We start from the raw sequence: 23,480 nt of genomic DNA on the forward strand, positions 1-23,480 counted from the left end.
ACCTGGCTTTAAACTAGGAAAAAAGCAACATTTGTGACAATTGTTTGACAAAAGCTTGTTAATATTTTAGTTTTAAGACATGAAAGGGAACAAAATAGATACACTCTTAAAAATAATAGTCTTTATTGGCATTGATGGTTTCAGGACGAAGCTTTAACATCCATTCCATAAAATGATTATTTATATTGAAAAATGTGTAATTGCAGCCAAAAGAAGAGTGTAGTTGTGTATTGGTGTGTAAGAGTGAAATCTGTTAACCGTGTCTCTCGCTGTCCTCAGGTCATGCTGGCGGCGTCCTATTGGTCCCTGCTGGCTCCGGCTATTGAGATGGCAGAGGAATCTGGGAAATATGGAGACTTTGCGTTCTTCCCTGTTGCCGTGGGCTTTTCACTTGGAGCTCTGTTTGTTTACACTGCAGACCTGATGATGCCTGTTCTGGTAAGTTGCATTTGCAGAACACTTCTTCGGTATAATCCGCTCCAATGTCAGTAGAAACAGTAATATTACTGCTATTGCAAGTAGTGTTTTTTTAGTTTTCCGGTTATAAACTAGCCTGACGTGGTCATACTCAATTCTAGTCAGAATATGAGTCTGATGCTCCATTAGGCTGTAATTATGGGGCGTGTTTCAACCGAACAAGGAAAGAGATAATTTGGACAGACCTACAACCAATCAGAGCACACTGCCCCTACCCCTAAACCTACCCATCACAGGAAACATTCTGCATTTTTAATTTCTTAAAAAAAGTGGGGACATGGGTAATGTCCTCATATTTCACCCATCTGATGTGTAGATGTAATCTAAACTCTCTGGGCTCACAGGTTATCAGCGTGTAGCTATCACACTGGCTTATATTATTCCCTTATTAATATATCTGTGAACCCATTATCCCCTGCTGCTGTGTGAGACATGAGGATGAGAACTAGCAAGTGTATTCTCATTTCTTTTTCACTAAGCATGTGTTAATAACTAATAGTAGCAAGTAGCAAGCTTGTCGGGTGGCTCTAACCTTAAAACCTAAAATAATCACACACACACACAAACACACGTATATATGAGCAACACATATGCTTCAGTTGTGAGCTTCAGTTGTGAACCGGTTTCACGGAGCAATGGAAGAAGGTGGCCTGGTCTGAAGAATCATGTTTTCTTTTACATCACCTGGATGGCCGGGTGTGTGTGTGTGTGTGTGTGTGTGTGTGTGTGTGTGTGTGTGTGTGTATGTGGCTTACCTGGGGAACACATGGCCCCAAGATGCTCTATGGGAAGAAGGCGAGCCGGCGGAGGCAGTGTGATGCTTTGGCCAATGTTCTGCTGGGAAACCTTGGGTCCTCCATCCATGTGGATGTTACTTTGACACGCTCCACCTACCTAAGCATTGCTGAGACCATGTTCAGCCTTTCATGGAAACGGTATTCTGGTGGCTGTGGCTCTTCCAGCAGGATAATGCTCCTGACACAAAGCACAAATGCTTCAGGAATGGTTTGAGGAGCACAACAACCAGTTTGAGGTGTCCACTCGGCCTCCAAATTCCCCAGATCTCAATCCAATCGAGCATCTGTGGGATGAGCTGAACAATCAAGTCCGATCCATGGAGGCCCCACCTCGCAACTTACAGAACTTAAAGGATCTGCTGCTAACATTTTGGTGTCAGATACCACAGCATACCTTCAGGGGTCTAGTGGAGTCCCTGCCTCGATGGGTAAGGGCAGTTTTGGCAGCAAAAACACAATATTAGGTCACAATACTATGCCTGATCAGTGTATATACAGAATAAAATCGGCCCCTGTGGGACCCTGATACCCAAGCACTCTGATCTGTACTTCCCTATTTGCACAAATTAAAGTATTTTCATCTAATCAAGTACAAACCCTCTGAAACCATACTCTTCCAGTTTATGGATTAATAAATGGTGATCAATTATATTGAATGCTTGTTTTCAAATCTATAAATACTCCAAATTGCATATTTCTGTATATATCTAGAGCGGGTAATGTCTTCAATTAACTCCATCAATGCCATGGATGTAGATCTGTTAGACCTCAATCCATAAAATTCATGCTTCTTAATAAAATCTATTGTCCAATCTATTGACATATATTTTTTCTAATATCTTAGAGAACTGTGCGAGTAAAGGCAGCGGCCTGTAATTAGTACATTGATTTTCTCTCCAGCTTTTAGTGGAATGACTGTAGCAGTTTTCATTTGACTTGGAAATGCACCTGTTTTGAAAGATATGTTAGCTGTTTAACAATTGCACCAGTGGGTTTCTTGAGATAAGCCATATCAGTGTCATTGCAGCCTTTTATTATTACATTTGCTAACAATTTCAGTAATCTCCTTTTCATCAGCTGGTTTGAGTTTGGGTTGCTATCTAAAAAATCCACAACCTTCACCTCAGTCAACAATGATGGATTTGAATTTTACACCACAGTTTTTTATTAGTATTATTTAAAAGTATTCATTTTGTAGCCAATACACCATCAGTTCAACCTGGGAATGACAGACACAAGTCCTTCACAGTGGCCTGTGTGTGTGTGTGTGTGTGTGTGTGCGTGTGCGTGTGCGTGTGCGCGTGCGTGTGCATGTTTGTGTGTGTCACAAGTCCTTCACAGTGGCCTGTGTGTGTGTGTCAAAAGTTCTTCACAGTGGCCAGAGTGTGTGTGTGTGTGTGTGTCACAAGTCCTTCACAGTGGCCTGTGTGTGTGTGTGTGTGTGTGTGTGTGTGTGTGTGTGTGTGCGTGTGCGTGTGCGCGTGCGTGTGCATGTTTGTGTGTGTCACAAGTCCTTCACAGTGGCCTGTGTGTGTGTGTGTCAAAAGTTCTTCACAGTGGCCAGAGTGTGTGTGTGTGTGTGTGTGTCACAAGTCCTTCACAGTGGCCAGAGGGGTTTTGAGCCATTCAAGTCACTACTTTTTATGACTCACTCCTCCAAAAACCCCAAAAGTGACTCAAATATATTCAGATCTGGTCGGTGTTTGAACCATTTGGTGCACATGGTCTTTCATCTGAATTGAACAGTATTAAGCCATATGGATAAATGAACAATACTTTTATGGAGCTTTTGCATCATTTGGCATGACATGCTTTTTGTTTTTGGGTGAACTTTTCCTTTAAAGGCCCACTGAAGTGCCTTGATATTCGCCGCATTATTCTATGTGTTGACGTGATTTCCCCTGAAACGGCTCCAGCTTTAGCGGCTCCTCCCCCTTTTTGAAAGAGCCAATAGCGTTTCGTTAATACACAGTTTAACTAGAGCCTTTCTGTTTGGCGAAGCCAGTTTCCTCTAACCGTTTATCATCATAATCTCCTCCATATCGCTTTGAAATGCATCACTCTGTGCACACTTTAAATGGGTCCGATATGTTTTGTTGTCTGCGCCGACTCGTGCATATGATCCGCGCTGCGCTTTCGTGTCTGTAGTCTAACTTTAGACCAGAGCCGATGGTGTGTGTGTGTGTGTGTGTGTGTGCGCGCGCTGCTGCGGTGCGTGAAACTAACGTGAAAACAGACTTCATTCGCCTCGACTGAAAGCATATTTACACTGAACCGTTTCCTATCGCATATATAGTGTGCTATGTGCCTTTCACCATGTAGAAATTAGTAAATGTGTGAACAACTGACCGATTTCAGCCGCAGCTTCAGCAGCATAGGGGGCGGGGCTTTAGATTCTAGAGAGCATTTGATTGGACAGAAAAGTTGATGAGAAGGTGAAGTCTGCAATGGTGTCATCAAAATCTGAGATTCATTTTAACGGAAGTGAGAGACTGTACGTTTTCAACTAGGGATGGTGAAAACTAAACATTTTCTTGACCGACCACCGAGCCTCATTAGCCGGTTGAAACCGGTTAACCGATTAGCTTAAAATATGCTGCGCTATTTGAAATAACAGCCCTGAGCCGCACCTGCAATTTCGCAACTCTATCGTATCTCTCTATGATCTCTCTGCCTCCCGCTCTCTCACACACACACACACACACACACACAACACTGTCCCGGCGCCGCCGCCTCCCTTCCACTCACGTCACTTTTTAAAATCCCCTACAGTGCGAAATATGAGTCCCGCAAATGCGGCGCCGAGGAGCTTGTTTGTAATCGGAGGACAAATGGCTCCTTAGTTTCCAAATGGTTCGGGTACGAGGTGATCGCGTTGAAAATAAAGGCGTTTGTCTAGCGTTAGAAGCTCATTTGAAACATTGCCGCGGCTCATTTAAGAAAAGGACAGCTCCGAAGAGACGCCGCTTTAGTTGGAGGTAGTGCTGACAGTAATAAAGAAAGATGATGATCAACACCTCATGTGTTTCACTGAAATGTAGATGTAATATATTTCCAAATGTAAGCCCATCTAATGCGGAATGACGCTTCATACTGCCGTCTGCCCGGGCTTTAACCTCGAGGGTTTACTTTTTGCAAACCTGAGCGCGCAAACCCAAACGCTGCGACCTCGCGGCAAATGTTTTTATTGGTTTATTAAGTACAAACAGGCGAGTTATGACAAATTGAGTGTGAGGGATTTGTTCACTTCACACAAAAAGATTTTGGAATGAGATGCTAACTGAAGCGTTTAGTCCACTGTCTATAATAGACTAATTTAGAGAACACTTTTTCTTTTACCGACAACTTTGATCGGTTAACGTTGATACGGTCAACCATTGGTCAAACGGTCATCGGTTAACATCCCTATTTTGAATGCTTATATCTCGTAAATGCGAATTTTGTCATTGTTTTGGAACACACCAGCATATTCATAACTTTAAGGCTAACATAGTCATACTAAATGCTAAAAAACTTCAACTTTAATTTGAGTGGGCCTTTAAGCTGTGATCTCAGCACATAGACAATGCTGGTAGAATGTAGTGACAATGCAATCAGTTTGAAATACATGCACACGGTCTCTGGTCAAACCCCCTCCTCGTGTTTGGACAGCTGGTGGAGTCACTTTTACTGGCACTGCTGGCAAACAATTCGACCGAAAGAGCGTGAGATGCCAACCCAGCAACCCCCAGCAAAATAATTACCATGGCTCCGGCCCGTAACACACACCGTTTATCCTCCCACGACACACACCGCCATTTCCCACGTCCTCTATTGTTGGTCCTCTACCTGTCTACTGGCCAAGCTGTTGCAGGATTGAGTGTCTGGAAAACTCGACTTGGTTACACACAGACACATCTGGCTACTTTGTTACTCTGATTAGTTGGCCATTTACGACGGACAAAGTTGGCCGTTTGCACTTGGGATATTTTATGGGTCAGATGGTGTAATGGTTTTGTTCTGAGAGTGCTAGCTCTTCTATGGTGGAGCAGTGTGAGCATTAAACCGCTGTCACAAACTCCTGTGTGTCTTCAGTATTTGTGTCCTGAGGTTAGAGTTGTCGGTCCGTCTGTGTGTTGAGTTCTGGGACTCAGTGTTTTATGGGAGGCCTGTGACCTGGATGTGATCATCTCCTCCAGTGCTGAGCTCATGGACCTTCACTGAAGCCATTTTAATCTCACAGTAGCTGCGTTTCCATTACAGATTTGCGAAAAACTTTTGCGATATTTCTTAAATGTCGATAAAAAACTGTTGCGAAATGACAGCGTTTCCATAGCTGCAGTTATGCGACTAAAACATATTACTTTCCTCTCGCGATATGTCATTCCAAAACGATGGCACTTGGTAGGTTTGTATATCCCATCCATCACACTAGCCATTATTTTTATTGGAAGGAGGCATATGTTATCCAAGCATTAATGGCAAGGAAAGCCCTTAGGTTACTTAAGCGGCACGGATATGAGGTGTGTGTGTGTGTGTGTGTGTGTGTGTGTGTGTGTGCAGATCTTCTTCAAGGTCTTCATGATAATGTAGCATTTCTGTGTTTAGAATCCAGTATTACTGTAATCCTATATTGTCTTTTATGAGTTTAATAAAGAACTCCATCTAGTCTTCTCGCCAAACCGAACCATCATCTGTAAAGAATGATCGCCTTTTAAGCGGCAGGTTGACGCATATAGAGTAGAGCGAAATGTTTGAATTTGCATGTTAACTCAAATGTTTTATTTTTATTTTTACCACTTTCGTTATTTTGGCTAGATATTTCGTTTGATTGGCATTTGAACTGAATTTAGAAATGCCTTTGGAAAAGAAAAATTGGCATTTAATAAACGAAATAATTTTTTTGAAATGGAGACCGCGTTTGGAGTGCATGCAAAATAATTAGTTCCCTGAGTCCACAAATAAAAATAGACAGTTTATAGTTTATAATTATGTCTTGAACTTATCTGTATAGCTAAAAAATGACAAGAGTATTGTAAATTGTTTCATCTCTCTTTAAAGGAAGAAGGAAAAAATGAGACCGTCGGCGCTTTTATCGGCCGTGGGTTAAAGAAAACAGCCTAAACTACGAAACCTAAATAGGCTACGTTTAGGACTAAACATTAGCCTGTAATATTATTATTTTAATGTATATGTTGGTTATGAAAAGTGAGCATCATGAGTAAGAATCGCAATATGTTTTGAGATATGGGGAGTCACATGATTTTGATCACTTCGAGTTTTATTTTCTAGAAAGTCTTTCTTAAAAAATATATTTAGTTTTGTATAAATTGTATTTTTATTTTTGATCGATGTTTCATCAATTAATTGCCTGTTTATTAGATAAGAAGCAAACTAAGATCGTCTGGAATGGATTGACCGTGCGTAACTGGCCTGTTTCCTCTGCCTTTGAGTAAGGCTGAAACTATTATAGGTTAGCTCTTTCTGCTTTAATACATTTCTTGAATATATGTCTTAATTACAGTATATATAGCCTGTAGTCCTTATTAGGTGAAAATATATGTCCTTTTAACTACATTATCTTGTTATTACGACACAATTGAGTGGAAAATAGAATATATAGGCCTATGTTGCAGCAATGCGTCACCGCAACAGGTGACATGTCTAAAATGCGGAAAAAACGTTTCCATTGCAGTTTTGCGAAATGTCCTTTTTCGAATTGCCTGAAAAACCACCTCATGAGAGCGTAAAAACTTTTTGCGATATATGGGAGTTTTGCGAAATTGCCGCGTTTCCAGTGGGCGGTATTTTCAATTCGCAATTTCAATTTGCGCAATTTGAAGGGTAATGGAAACGCGCTTACTGTTGATTTGATTAAATCCTCCTCCATATTCATTTCTCTCTCCTTCTCTCCTTCTCCCCTCTCCTTCCTTCCTCCTTCCTTCCTTCCTTCCTTCCTTCCTTCCTTCCTTTTGCATCTTATTCTTATTCCCTTTTTTCTCTTCTTCCAGTTAATTTCCATCCATCCATCCATCCATCCATCCATCCATCCAATCCATCCATCCATCCATCCACCCACCCATCCATCCATCCATCCATCCATCCATCCATCCATCCATCCATCCATCCATATTTTTTTATCTTCATGTTTCTCTCTGTCATTCCTTTTTTCACTTTCTTCTCCTTTTTCCTGTTCATGTCCTCCCCTTCATTTGTTTCTTTTCTTTTCTTCTCTCTCCTCTTTCCTTCTTCTCATTTTTTCTTTCCCCACCTTCCTTCCTTCCTTCCTTCCTTCCTTCCTTCCTTCCCTTCCTTCCTTCCTTCCTTCCTTCCTTCCTTCCTTCTTTCCTTCCTTCCTTCCTTCCTTCCTTCCTTCCTTCCTTCTTCCTTCCTCCCTCCCTCCCCCTCCCTCCCTCTTTCTCTTCTTTCTTTCTTTCTTTCTTTCTTTCTTTCTTTCTTTTCTTTCTTTCTTTCTTTCTTTCTTTCTTTCTTTCTTCTTTCTTTCTTTTCTTTCTTTCTTTCTTTCTTTCTTTCTTTCTTTCTTTCTTTCTTTCTTTTCTTTTCTTTCTTTCTTTCTTTCTTTCTTCTTTCTTTAATCCCAGCTACAGTCAAGAGGTGAAGTTTGAATGATAAGTGGCAGGTCTGGGTTTTAACTGAAGGAATGACACATGCTATATCTCATTACCCCATGTGTTAACCTGCCCTTATCTTTTTCTCATTAGCGTCTCAAAGGCCTGTTTTCTCTTGTCAGCCCCACGGGTCCCATAATAATGCAAATTACTGTATTATTTTTATGCTTCATTTGCTGCCGGCATGCATGGACGCTGGACGCTGCTCAGTTTCTGCATTTTATAGCTGTCAGAGCAATGCTCCACTTTTAATGGCTCTCCCAAAATACACACTGCTGGTTTGAGATCTCTCTTATGCCATATGACGGATAGTAACATGTATTGTTATTTTTAATCCATAATGCCTTGGACAAAAATTTACTTTTTGTTTAAAAATGACCACCCAGTGACTGAGCACAACTGAACACCACATTTCTGCCCATTAATATTCTTTCATTACATCTGTTGTTCTATCTATCATCTATTGTTATTTCCATCCATCCATCCATCCATCCATCCATCCATCCATCCATCCATCCATCCATCCATCCATCCATCCATCCATCCATCCATCCATCCATCCATCCATCCATCCATCCATCCATCCATCCAACCAACCAACCAACCAACCAACCAACCCCAACCAACCCCAACCAACCCCAACCCAACCCAACCCAACCCAACCAATTCCTCTCTTCCTATTAATTTCCTTTACTTCATCTTTAAAATCCTCTTATTTCCTTCCTCACCATCTTCCATTTTCCATCCATCCATCCATAGAGAGTTAAGCTTGAGTTGCATTTTCCCCAAAAATGTAACACACACACACACACACACGCACGCACGCACGCACGCACGCACGCACGCACGCACGCACGCACGCACGCACGCACGCACGCACGCACGCACGCACGCACGCACGCACGCACGCACGCACGCAAACACACACACATTCACTCAAACTCGCTTGCAGAAAGAACTCTTATTGTTGTTATTTTTGATATGCATCCCAATCTATGTGACCGGAATGAATTAGCCTGATTGTAGTATCTGCTATTTCGCTCCTGCTCACAGATGTGCAATTAAAATGCTTTCATCTGACTGCATCAAAGAGAGAGCAGACTGGAGAACACAACATCTTCAAATAGCAACCCTTGAGTCCTCATCTTGATGGTCTGCATAACTTCACTGCAGGCAGACACTTGATCTCATTGCTCATACATATTCTTTCTGTAATAGGGTCCAATGGTTTCTGCGACACACTCTCAGAAAAAAAAAGGTGCAAAAGCAGTCACAGGGGCGGTACCCTTTCAAAAGGGTATAATATTATCTTAAAGGTACATATTGCTATCAATGATGGGCATATTAGTACCTAAATAGTACATATTAGAATCGTTTTAAAGGCGTTTGTACCATTTTTCAGATTGCAGGGCCCTATAAAAACCCAGAATCCAGTCATAAAAATAATAGTAATTTTAAAATAATATTAATAATGAATTGTCCTTGCTTTTTAAATGACTAAAGAGGACATATGTTACAGTTAATGGCATCTTAACCACAATATGATAAAAATAATTACATTATAATTACATTAGTTACAATATTCGTACTAAGAAAATCTAATCTAATCAAATCCAATATCATACACATCCTCTGTCATTTTCCACTTGTTATGTACTTTAACCACATCCCACTTTTTAATCCACAACAATGGAAAAATAAGGAAAAAAAACGAACAATCCTCCGTTGTTTGCATGAGCATTTTGCGTTTGAGTAATCAATCATGTCCATTTTCAATGAAATAGCGATTATAATCATTATTTTGACAATCTCCCCTGTACTGTGGACTTTTCCGGTCATATTAAACCCTCCCAGGTCTCTCTCCTTCAATCACGGGCGTCCTGGTCACTCTTTATGTACAGGAAGCGCATTACTGGCTCCGTGAGCTGTCAGTCATTTCGCCCTCGGTTTTCGTTGGATAATGCCAATCAATATCTAGCCAATGCCTTGCCAGCAAAGGTTTGTTTGATGGACATAGTGACCAATCAAAAGGCATTATCTTAAGCAGTGTTTGTAAGTGTTTTATTGGTGAATATTACTTGTGCATACGTTTGCATGTTCATGGGCGCGCACCTGCAAGTTTACGCACACACCTAATTGCAGCGCGCAGACTCTGACAGATTGTTTTTATCAACTAAATTTTAGGTTTTTTCACTTTGTAAATTCTGTAAATAGTTGCTTGAGTTTTTCAGGAGCTGTAAATGCATTATAATTAGCAGTTTATTGTAGATTTATTTGAATGAAAAACTACTCTTTACAATTACAAATGTTCTGAAATAAATGGCCTTTTTGAAAGGATGCCTATAGGCTTTTCTTGACATAAAAGCTTACAGAAGCTACATTTCTGAGAGAATCACCCTCAAATTTGAATCAAAACATGATCAGACATTCAGTTTTATATTTAGGTTATTTTCAGGCCCTTAACATTAAAATCTCAGAATTTTTTTAACGTAATTCACTTGCATGTATTTTTCCCCTTGTTTTACTCTGTTCCTATATGACTTTGAGTTATGATGGCTCCTGTGTAACACAATTTCAAGTGTCTAGTTTGAAATAAGAACAGAGTTATTAATATAGACCATAGGGTTTAAGAGCTGCAGACATTTTTATTTGGGTATGTCGTTTTCAGAAAATTCTGGAAAATAGGTGCACAGGTTAAGAGGTTAATACTGTAAAGCTGCCTGCTTTTCATGGGGATCTGTTCTGCCCCTTTTTACAACATGTAACATAAGTCTCTGGAGTCCCCAGTATGTGTCGGAAGTTTCAGCTGAAAATACCCCACAGATCATTTATTACACTGTTGTAAATGCTCATTTTTGAGTGGAAGGAAAAACGTGCTGTTTTCAGGCATGTATCTTTAGATGCAAATGAGCTGCTGCTCCCCGCCCCTTTATCCAGGAGCCTTTATCGGTCATATACAGTACTTACTGCTATATTAATATGAATCAAACAACAAAATAACAGGAAATCATTCACTGCTTCTGACTGAATAGCTTTAGTAGCTTTAATAAGAAAACATTTCAATCAATCAATCAGTCAACTTAATTTATAAAGCGCTTTTACAATGACGATTGTTTCAAAGCAGCTTCACAGTGTTAAACAGGACAATACTGCAACAAAATTAGATTTGGCTGTACAGTCTTTCTGGAGAAAATAAAAATGTTAATTTATCATATAGCGACAATGTTGGGAGATCAGTATTATAGTTTATAGAATTAAATAAGGGGGTTTTCCTCTGGCCTATTAACACAGAGTGCATGACTATTATTCTCGCCACCTTACAGGTCAGAAATCATATTAGATCAGAATATTACAAATGTCTGGGTATCATGCAAGAGGCAGGTTTATTGAGGATGGCACGTCGATTACACAAGAATATGAACATTTGAAATTTTATTTCAAGTTTCACATTTTCAAAAATATTCAAGTTTCATACTTAAATGCTGCTGTTACATGCTCTGGTGAGGAGATAAACATGGCGGACTGTGTACAGCTCAATAAGGGGCGGGGCTATGCTAATAGTGCACAGCAATCACATGCTAGAATGTTAATGTTGATTGGGTGGATTAAAAACCCAAGTTGGGTTGAAAATGGACAAACCCATAAATTGGGTTGTTTGAACCCAGTAAATGGACCCATTGAAACAATGTCCATTTTCAACCCAACTTTGAGTAGTTTTTAACCCAGCATTTTTTAGAGTGCAAGTGTTTTCTGCTAGTTTCAGCTCGACGCATGTCGGTCGGACTAATTTGGTCGGAACCAAAGTTTACAGGCCTGCGTTCTCTGGATTTCTCTCAAGCGGAGCACTTCTACATTCCAATTGGTTGCTGCCGAACCGCATCATAGCTCATTACCATTAAGTTGAGCTGATTTCAACTCTCCAAGACGCGCCGTGCTGCTCACCGCCCAGCTCCCATTGAAAATGAATGACTTCCGGCCACCTTGCCGTTCTGGCCGCCGGCGGTGTGAACGCACAGTTAGACGCCATTCTGCTCCAGCGTCTCTACTTGTACAACAGCGGATATGACAACGAGAGCTTGAGCTCGCTCAGGGCGGGTCTGAGTTGAAACGCTGCTTGTCAATCAACAGTTGTGGGAGGGGCGTGTGTGACGTCACACGGTTGAACGGCTCGATTTGCGACCCTCGAAAAAACATATAAGGAGATTACATTTTTTAAAATCATTATAGGATGGTTGTGTACATTATATGACCCCTTTAAATACTGCCTCAACTGTAATCAAAGACAATCATTGACAATAACAACTCAATAATAAACTAAATTATTATGACAAACTATTATGCATGGAAACAATTGATTAAATGATGAATTTAATTTTAGAGTTGACTTTTTCTTTAGTTCAATGGCAGTATGAAATAATGGATTTAATTTCCATGTTTACCATAATTTCCAGGTTTTTGTATAATCTGAAACATGTTGCAACTTTTATTGCGACGTGACTGATATTGCAATTAATGCAATTAATGTTGATCACGAAAAACACACACACCCATTGAATGAGAGCTACATAAGACCGAGTTTAGAGCATTTCCCACACCAATAGCTTCAGTTTCGCTTTAAATAAATTAGTTTAGTCTTGGTGTTTATAATAAAGGCTATTTATAATGAATGCCGCCATAACATATGTTTGTTTATTTACATTTTTCCCTACTGTTCTGAAAACCGCTACATTTAAAAAATGTATTGTGGAGTGATTGAAACTAAAATAGATGTTGATAATATTTGTAAACATTTTGTTTTATTTACTGGAGTTTACATTATTTCTAAAATGTGACTTATTTCTCTCTCTGTATCAATGCAACCCGTTATTTTTCAGAAAATGCAGTAATAATTTTTTTCTCAGTGTAAATGAGTTTGTACATAGAATATATCTTTTTAATAAGGCCACTTATCATATCTGGGGGTCTTAGTCATTAAATGGATGCCTAATGTTTTCCCATGTGGCTTGACTGTAATAGGGGTTTTTAATCTAAACCTGCTTTATAACTCGGGTTCAATTTATTATTTATTGAGTATAAAGGCAAATCAAGAAGTTCTGTGGCATAAATCAAATTTCTTTCTTGGCCATTCTTAAGTAACTTATGAATGAATTATTACACACCAGATACCATCAAAAGACTTAATAGCTCCACTAGGGCTTTAACACAGTTCTGCATTGGTCTCAGGGTAGGAGATGACGCAGATCGCCTCGGGTTCGTGAGGACGGCGTGTCTCTGTCAGCACAATGGCACTGGAGAATCATTAATGGCAGCTTGTCTTTATAATTGTCTACAGGGCAAACCTGGAGCTTTCAGATACGTCCATCACAACCTCAAAGTGTGGATGGAGCCCAGAAGAGCTTGTGGAAAATGCATATAGTGCTTGTGTATAACAGCTGAAGGTCTTTGAAGTGCTGTCCAATTTCAAAGCAATTTCAGGGAGACGGGCTTCTTGCTGTAATGTGCAATACATGAGCTGATGCTGAGCCCGTTTGATTAAGATAAACATCTTCAGAAAGGCTGATGTGTCTGATGTAACAGCGTGAAGTCTATTTTAAATTGAATTAATCACATGATATGCTGAATTTCATTGGCTGAGAATGGCTGAGAATTAATTAAAAGCTATTTTATTTTAGTATTGTTTATATAGTATTATAGTATTTATTAAAGAGATAGTTCACTTTGAAATAAAATTTTGATATGTTTTAGCTTACCTCATGATCATCCGAGAGTATTTGTTTCCCCTGTAGTTTCCATTTTGATCATTTTAGGTCGAACCGTTCTTGTCTGTGCCTCACATAATGCAGGTCTATGGTCACCACCTCAAAGAGCATACACAGAGAAGTCCAAATTAAACAATCCCGCATCGTAAGTACACACTGATGGCCTAAGACACGAAACGAGCGGTTTGTGTAAGAAAACCAACAGTATTTATATGGTTTTTACCTCTTGTACACCACAGGAAACACGCACGCGCGCCCTCAGATCAGTCGGACGTAGTGGTGTACAAGAGGTAAAAACCATATAAATACGGTTGGTTTTCTCACACAAACCGCTCGTTTCGTGTCTTAGGCCATCAGTGTGTACTTCCGATGGGGGATTGTTTAATTTGGACTTCTCTGTGTGTGCTCTTTGAGGTGGTGACCATAGACCTGCATTATGTGAGGCACAGACAAGTACGGTTCGACCTAAAATGATCAAAATGGAAAGTACTGGGGAAACAAATACTCCTACATCTCGGATGCCCATGAGGTAAGCTAAAACATATCAAAATTTTATTTCAAAGTGAACTATCTCTTTAATATTTAGAATTAGCTTTAATGTAAGTATTATCAGTTTTTATTTGAGCTTGTTATATGCATTTGTCTTTATTTTTCTGTTTTAGTTTTTTTTAACTGAAATTATTTCAGTAATTTTAGTACTTAGTTATTTATAGGCTGAAAAAAAAAGTTATCTGATATTAGTTCTTTAAATCACAGTTGTGAGTTATAAAATCAGAATTGTGAGTCACAATAGTCTTTTTCCACCCTCATGATTGCCCATGCTGACCCCTGACCCCGCCGAAAGCACCAACAGTGGCACGTGAGCATCAGAACTGGACCACGGAGCAATGGAAGAAGGTGGCCTGGTCTGAGGAATCACGTTGTCTTTTACATCACGTGGATGGCCGGGTGTGTGTGTGTGTGTGTGTGTGTGTGGCTTACCTGGGGAACACATGGCCCCAGGATGCACTATGGGAAGAAGGCGAGCCGGCGGAGGCAGTGTGATGCTTTGGGCAATGTTCTGCTGGGAAACCTTGGGTCCTCCATCCATGTGGATGTTACTTTGACACGCTCCACCTACCTAAGCATTGCTGAGACCATGTTCAGCCTTTCATGGAAACGGTATTCTGGTGGCTGTGGCTCTTCCAGCAGGATAATGCTCCTGACACAAAGCACAAATGCTTCAGGAATGGTTTGAGGAGCACAACAACCAGTTTGAGGCGTCGACTCGGCCTCCAGATTCCCCAGATCTCAATCCAATCGAGCATTTGTGGGATGAGCTGAACAAACAAGTCCGATCCATGGAGGCCTCACCTCGCAACTTACAGGGCTTAAAGGATCTGCTGCTAACATCCTAGTTCCAGATACCACAGCACACCTTCAGGGGTCTAGAGGAGTCCATGCCTTGACGGTCAGGACCAACACAATATTAGGAAATTGATCTTAATATTATGCCTGATCGGCGTACATGTCTCCGTATAGGAGTCCCTGGCATTACGAAGTTAAAAAAAATGTTTTTGTAATTGATCCTATTGGGTCTTTCTCACCACTAGCGCAGTAGCTGAATCTTGCATTCATGAAGCATTCATTCAGCCTTCTAATCTCATATGTTCATGCATTGTTTATGTAAATCATGCATATGGCAGCGGGGGAAAGGCCACCCTGCGTGTTTTTCTCCCTCTGAATACTCATCTCCTGCTGAAATACCATAGGGTTAATTAGTTGAAGGGGGTTTACGGCCGATTTATAGCCAAGACCCTCCCTTCAGGAGACAGCTGATTACTTTGAGAGGGGGGCGTGCTGTCCTACGCACTCAATATCAGCTTCATTTCATTCATTCTTGCTCTTAAAATCAGCTGAAACCAATGAAATGACCTGCACATTCGGAAGAATTTAGAGATGCTTCGTTCCATTTTTTCTCAGAAATTGCTTTCCATGCAGCCCACCTGTCAGCATTTTATTTCAAGCCTGGCTCACCTTGATCCTTGTGGCCCATACACTGCATAAATGCATAGAAACGGGTTTCCATGGCTGCAGATGACTCCCTCTTCAATATAGCATTGTGAGTTGGAAAACAGTCAGGAAGAGCTTGATTCCTGGTTGCTGTAGGTTTTATTGCCAAATTGACTTATGGGTCAATAACATATAAGAGTGGCCAAGATAAAGAAAAGAAAAAAATCTAGTTTAAAGCACACCAATACTCTTTCTACTCTTCAATATTGACATTTAATGTGTTGGAAGTAAAGCTTCTTCACCCCGTACATGCAGAAGTGCACACATATTTATTTTCATTTTTTTTAGTTTTAAGTGATCTTTTTGTTTTTTTTATAACTTAATTACGTTAATATAAATCCATACTAACAATTTACAACCCAAACTAACCTTAATTAACTTGTGCATGCTGTTTATACCACATTTATTTAGGCAGAGAAACATTTTTACATTTTTGTAAAAGAAATCGCAATAAAAGAGTATGGTTATGATTATTGAAATAAATGACACCCACACACACATGCACACACAGACACGCATACATGTACACGTACACGCACACACACATGTACACACACACACACACACACACATACATGTACACACACACACACACACACACACACACACACACACACACACACACACACACACACACACACACACACACACACACACACACACACATTTTTGTGCTTTTTTATTTTATTTGCTTTTTAATATATATTTTAAATTAAATGAATGTATAACGTATTGCTATGTATGTACTTATAACATTAACCCTTGTAATGGTTTCTGAATTTGACTCTGATTGAACTATTCATCAGGCCCTATATGATTACACATAGACCCAAAGGTTTGCTCTTCCTTCTGCTCTTTATCCCCAGTGTGGATCATGTGTTAGTTTATATTACACCTGATCATTGAGGATGTTTCGCAGAACCTCAGGCTGTTAATATTCTTGAGCTCAGAGGATCTTTCCTCTTCAGACGCTTTTCTCTCTTTGTGTTGACAGGGAGATATTGCATTTTTAATCTTCAGAGTATCTGTTCATTGCAGCCTGTTGCTCTCTTATGTTCCTCTTGTTGACTTTAATAGTAATTAACTCCATCTTGACACGTGAGAAACTGAAAGAGCGAAAGACATCCGGGAATCTCTTTCAGGTTAATCGTGATTTTTGGCTTCAAGAGTAAGTGCCTGGTGGTTTGGGAGATCTTTCCCTCCACACCATCTCATGCACATAAAAAAAATATTCTCTTTGACACATGCAAGTTTGGTGTTTATGTTCCTGACAAACTTTTCTTATTCTTTTTTTTAATAAATTGTGCAAATGAATTATCATATTTAAAAAAAAACTAAAACTAACTAAAACTAAAAGTGAAATGCAAATAAATCTAATAGCAATTTTTAAAGGAGTGGTTTGACTTTTTTAACTTGAGTGAGTGTGTAGTGTCGCTGTTTGAGCATAAACAACATCTGCAAAATTACGACGCTCAAAGCAAAGGGAGATATTTTCTTTTACAGAAATCTCTTTTTAACTACTACAGCAAACGGCTGTTTGGGACTACAACGAGTGAGTGACATCACTAACCCTAACTTTTGCATAACCCCGCCCCCGGGAACATGTGGAGAAGAGGAAGAGTTGCTGTAGTCGAGCACATTTGGGAGTCACTCGAGCTGTCGTCTGTCTTTCACATTTATTGATACAGTACGAACACAAATGCAACAGCATGTAATAAAGCAAGATGACAACATAAGTTATAACCGTAGTTAAACTAAACTCTCCCTGTTCTCTCTTCATCTGCAGATATTATAACCGTAATTAAACTAAACTATCCCTGTTCTCTCTTCATCTGCAGATATTATAACTGTTATTAAACTAAACTATCCCTGTTCTCTCTTCATCAGCAGATATTATAACCGTAATTAAACTAAACTATCCCTGTTCTCTCTTCATCAGCAGATATTATAACCGTAATTAAACTAAACTATCCCTGTTCTCTCTTCATCGGCAGATATTATAACCGTAATTAAACTAAACTATCCCCGTTCTCTCTTCATCAGCAGATATTATAACCGTAGTTAAACTAAACTTTCCCTGTTCTCTCTTCATCTGCAGATATTATAACCGTAATTAAACTAAACTATCCCTGTTCTCTCTTCATCTGCAGATATTATAACTGTTATTAAACTAAACTATCCCTGTTCTCTCTTCATCAGCAGATATTATAACCGTAATTAAACTAAACTATCCCTGTTCTCTCTTCATCAGCAGATATTATAACCGTAATTAAACTAAACTATCCCTGTTCTCTCTTCATCAGCAGATATTATAACCGTAATTAAACTAAACTATCCCTGTTCTCTCTTCATCAGCAGATATTATAACCGTAATTAAACTAAACTATCCCTGTTCTCTCTTCATCGGCAGATATTATAACCGTAATTAAACTAAAATATCCCTGTTCTCTCTTCATCGGCAGATATTATAACCGTAATTAAAGTAAACTATCCCTGTTCTCTCTTCATCAGCAGATATTATAACCGTAATTAAAGTAAACTATCCCTGTTCTCTCTTCATCAGCAGATATTATAACCGTAATTAAACTAAACTATCCCTGTTCTCTCTTCATCAGAAGATATTATAACCGTAATTAAACTAAACTATCCCTGTTCTCTCTTCATCAGCAGATATTATAACTGTAATTAAACTAAACTATCCCTGTTCTCTCTTCATCTGCAGATATTATAACCGTAAATAAACTAAACTATCCCTGTTCTCTCTTCATCAGCAGATATTATAACCGTAATTAAACTAAACTATCCCTGTTCTCTCTTCATCAGAAGATATTATAACCGTAATTAAACTAAACTATCCCTGTTCTCTCTTCATCAGCAGATATTATAACCGTAATTAAACTAAACTATCCCTGTTCTCTCTTTATCTGCAGATATTATAACCGTAATTAAACTAAACTATCCCTGTTCTCTCTTCATCAGCAGATATTATAATCGTAATTAAACTAAACTATCCCTGTTCTCTCTTCATCTGCAGATATTATAACCGTAATTAAACTAAACTATCCGTGTTCTCTCTTCATCAGCAGATATTATAACCGTAATTAAACTAAACTATCCCTGTTCTCTCTTCATCAGCAGATATTATAACCGTAATTAAACTAAACTATCCCTGTTCTCTCTTCATCAGCAGATATTATAACTGTAATTAAACTAAACTATCCCTGTTCTCTCTTCATCAGCAGATATTATAACCGTAATTAAACTAAACTATCCCTGTTCTCTCTTCATCAGCAGATATTATAACCGTAATTAAACTAAACTATCCCTGTTCTCTCTTCATCAGCAGATATTATAACTGTAATTAAACTAAACTATCCCTGTTCTCTCTTCATCTGCAGATATTATAACCGTAATTAAACTAAACTATCCCTGTTCTCTCTTCATCAGCAGATATTATAACCGTAATTAAACTAAACTATCCCTGTTCTCTCTTCATCAGCAGATATTATAACTGTAATTAAACTAAACTATCCCTGTTCTCTCTCCATCAGCAGATATTATAACCATAATTAAACTAAACTATCCCTGTTCTCTCTTCATCTGCAGATATTATAACCGTAATTAAACTAAACTATCCCTGTTCTCTCTTCATCAGCAGATATTATAACTGTAATTAAACTAAACTATCCCTGTTCTCTCTTCATCTGCAGATATTATAACCGTAAATAAACTAAACTATCCCTGTTCTCTCTTCATCAGCAGATATTATAACCGTAATTAAACTAAACTATCCCTGTTCTCTCTTCATCAGCAGATATTATAACCGTAATTAAACTAAACTATCCCTGTTCTCTCTTCATCAGCAGATATTATAACTGTAATTAAACTAAACTATCCCTGTTCTCTCTTCATCTGCAGATATTATAACCGTAATTAAACTAAACTATTCCTGCTCTCTCTTCATCAGCAGATATTATAACCGTAATTAAACTAAACTATCCCTGTTCTCTCTTCATCTGCAGATATTATAACCGTAAATAAACTAAACTATCCCTGTTCTCTCTTCATCTGCAGATATTATAACTGTAATTAAACTAAACTATCCCTGTTCTCTCTTCATCTGCAGATATTATAACCGTAAATAAACTAAACTATCCCTGTTCTCTCTTCATCTGCAGATATTATAACTGTAATTAAACTAAACTATCCCTGTTCTCTCTTCATCTGCAGATATTATAACCGTAAATAAACTAAACTATCCCTGTTCTCTCTTCATCTGCAGATATTATAACCGTAATTAAACTAAACTATCCCTGTTCTCTCTTCATCAGCAGATATTATAACCGTAATTAAACTAAACTATCCCTGTTCTCTCTTCATCAGCAGATATTATAACTGTAATTAAACTAAACTATCCCTGTTCTCTCTCCATCAGCAGATATTATAACCATAATTAAACTAAACTATCCCTGTTCTCTCTTCATCTGCAGATATTATAACCGTAATTAAACTAAACTATCCCTGTTCTCTCTTCATCAGCAGATATTATAACCGTAATTAAACTAAACTATCCCTGTTCTCTCTTCATCAGCAGATATTATAACTGTAATTAAACTAAACTATCCCTGTTCTCTCTTCATCTGCAGATATTATAACCGTAATTAAACTAAACTATCCGTGTTCTCTCTTCATCAGCAGATATTATAACCGTAATTAAACTAAACTATCCCTGTTCTCTCTTCATCAGCAGATATTATAACCGTAATTAAACTAAACTATCCCTGTTCTCTCTTCATCTGCAGATATTATAACCGTAATTAAACTAAACTATTCCTGCTCTCTCTTCATCAGCAGATATTATAACTGTAATTAAACTAAACTATCCCTGTTCTCTCTCCATCAGCAGATATTATAACCATAATTAAACTAAACTATCCCTGTTCTCTCTTCATCTGCAGATATTATAACTGTAATTAAACTAAACTATCCCTGTTCTCTCTTCATCTGCAGATATTATAACCGTAATTAAACTAAACTATCCCTGTTCTCTCTTCATCAGCAGATATTATAACCGTAATTAAACTAAACTATCCCTGTTCTCTCTTCATCAGCAGATATTATAACTGTAATTAAACTAAACTATCCCTGTTCTCTCTTCATCTGCAGATATTATAACCGTAAATAAACTAAACTATCCCTGTTCTCTCTTCATCAGCAGATATTATAACCGTAATTAAACTAAACTATCCCTGTTCTCTCTTCATCAGCAGATATTATAACCGTAAATAAACTAAACTATCCCTGTTCTCTCTCCATCAGCAGATATTATAACCATAATTAAACTAAACTATCCCTGTTCTCTCTTCATCTGCAGATATTATAACCGTAATTAAACTAAACTATCCCTGTTCTCTCTTCATCTGCAGATATTATAACCGTAAATAAACTAAACTATCCCTGTTCTCTCTCCATCAGCAGATATTATAACCATAATTAAACTAAACTATCCCTGTTCTCTCTTCATCTGCAGATATTATAACTGTAATTAAACTAAACTATCCCTGTTCTCTCTTCATCTGCAGATATTATAACTGTAATTAAACTAAACTATCCCTGTTCTCTCTTCATCTGCAGATATTATAACCGTAAATAAACTAAACTATCCCTGTTCTCTCTCCATCAGCAGATATTATAACCATAATTAAACTAAACTATCCCTGTTCTCTCTTCATCTGCAGATATTATAACCGTAATTAAACTAAACTATCCCTGTTCTCTCTTCATCAGCAGATATTATAACCGTAATTAAACTAAACTATCCCTGTTCTCTCTTCATCAGCAGATATTATAACTGTAATTAAACTAAACTATCCCTGTTCTCTCTTCATCAGCAGATATTATAACCGTAATTAAACTAAACTATCCCTGTTCTCTCTTCATCAGCAGATATTATAACCGTAATTAAACTAAACTATCCCTGTTCTCTCTTCATCAGCAGATATTATAACCGTAATTAAACTAAACTATCCCTGTTCTCTCTTCATCAGCAGATATTATAACTGTAATTAAACTAAACTATCCCTGTTCTCTCTCCATCAGCAGATATTATAACCATAATTAAACTAAACTATCCCTGTTCTCTCTTCATCAGCAGATATTATAACCGTAATTAAACTAAACTATCCCTGTTCTCTCTTCATCAGCAGATATTATAACCGTAATTAAACTAAACTATCCCTGTTCTCTCTTCATCTGCAGATATTATAACCGTAAATAAACTAAACTATCCCTGTTCTCTCTTCATCAGCAGATATTATAACCGTAATTAAACTAAACTATCCCTGTTCTCTCTTCATCAGAAGATATTATAACCGTAATTAAACTAAACTATCCCTGTTCTCTCTTTATCTGCAGATATTATAACCGTAATTAAACTAAACTATCCCTGTTCTCTCTTCATCAGCAGATATTATAATCGTAATTAAACTAAACTATCCCTGTTCTCTCTTCATCTGCAGATATTATAACCGTAATTAAACTAAACTATCCGTGTTCTCTCTTCATCAGCAGATATTATAACCGTAATTAAACTAAACTATCCCTGTTCTCTCTTCATCAGCAGATATTATAACCGTAATTAAACTAAACTATCCCTGTTCTCTCTTCATCAGCAGATATTATAACTGTAATTAAACTAAACTATCCCTGTTCTCTCTTCATCAGCAGATATTATAACCGTAATTAAACTAAACTATCCCTGTTCTCTCTTCATCAGCAGATATTATAACCGTAATTAAACTAAACTATCCCTGTTCTCTCTTCATCAGCAGATATTATAACTGTAATTAAACTAAACTATCCCTGTTCTCTCTCCATCAGCAGATATTATAACCATAATTAAACTAAACTATCCCTGTTCTCTCTTCATCTGCAGATATTATAACCGTAATTAAACTAAACTATCCCTGTTCTCTCTTCATCAGCAGATATTATAACTGTAATTAAACTAAACTATCCCTGTTCTCTCTTCATCTGCAGATATTATAACCGTAAATAAACTAAACTATCCCTGTTCTCTCTTCATCAGCAGATATTATAACCGTAATTAAACTAAACTATCCCTGTTCTCTCTTCATCAGCAGATATTATAACTGTAATTAAACTAAACTATCCCTGTTCTCTCTTCATCAGCAGATATTATAACCGTAATTAAACTAAACTATCCCTGTTCTCTCTTCATCAGAAGATATTATAACCGTAATTAAACTAAACTATCCCTGTTCTCTCTTTATCTGCAGATATTATAACCGTAATTAAACTAAACTATCCCTGTTCTCTCTTCATCAGCAGATATTATAACCGTAATTAAACTAAACTATCCCTGTTCTCTCTTCATCTGCAGATATTCTCTGGCTCATCTCACAACAGTTCCCACACCAGCAGTTTAGAGATTATCATGCCAGAATATGCTAATCAATGACTGAAGATTGTTAACTCTTAAACTCCTCCTCTATCCCTTCAGAAATGTCCAGTCTCATTCTACGTCATCTCTTCTTCTGGAGTCTTTCCATCATTGTCCGACTCTGAATTTTCAGTGTGTGTGTGTGAGGTAATCAGAGCTGCTAACACAAGCTCTTGAAGCTCCGCCCTCCTCCTGAAAGAGGGTGGTGAGGAGCAGCTCATTTGCATTTAAAGGGACACACAAAAACAGCGTGTTTTTGCTCACTCTCAAAAAGTGACACATTTAACATGCTATAAAAATAATCTGTGGGTTCACACTTCACACA

At 38.2% G+C, this 23,480-nt stretch overlaps 1 protein-coding gene across 2 annotated transcripts in view; it reads left to right on the forward strand.

Moving 5' to 3' along the window:
- LOC137055795 (zinc transporter ZIP11-like) overlaps positions 1 to 23,480 on the forward strand; it is a 181,758-nt gene that overhangs the window by 40,828 nt on the left and 117,450 nt on the right. For both annotated transcript variants that reach the window (XM_067429700.1, XM_067429699.1), the window contains exon 5: positions 280 to 438. In XM_067429700.1, coding sequence (XP_067285801.1) covers positions 280 to 438 — 159 coding nt within the window. The remainder of the gene's footprint in view (positions 1 to 279; positions 439 to 23,480) is intronic.

The sequence above is a fragment of the Pseudorasbora parva genome, chromosome 21 (genome assembly GCF_024679245.1).
Source record: "Pseudorasbora parva isolate DD20220531a chromosome 21, ASM2467924v1, whole genome shotgun sequence".
NCBI lineage: Eukaryota > Metazoa > Chordata > Actinopteri > Cypriniformes > Gobionidae > Pseudorasbora > Pseudorasbora parva.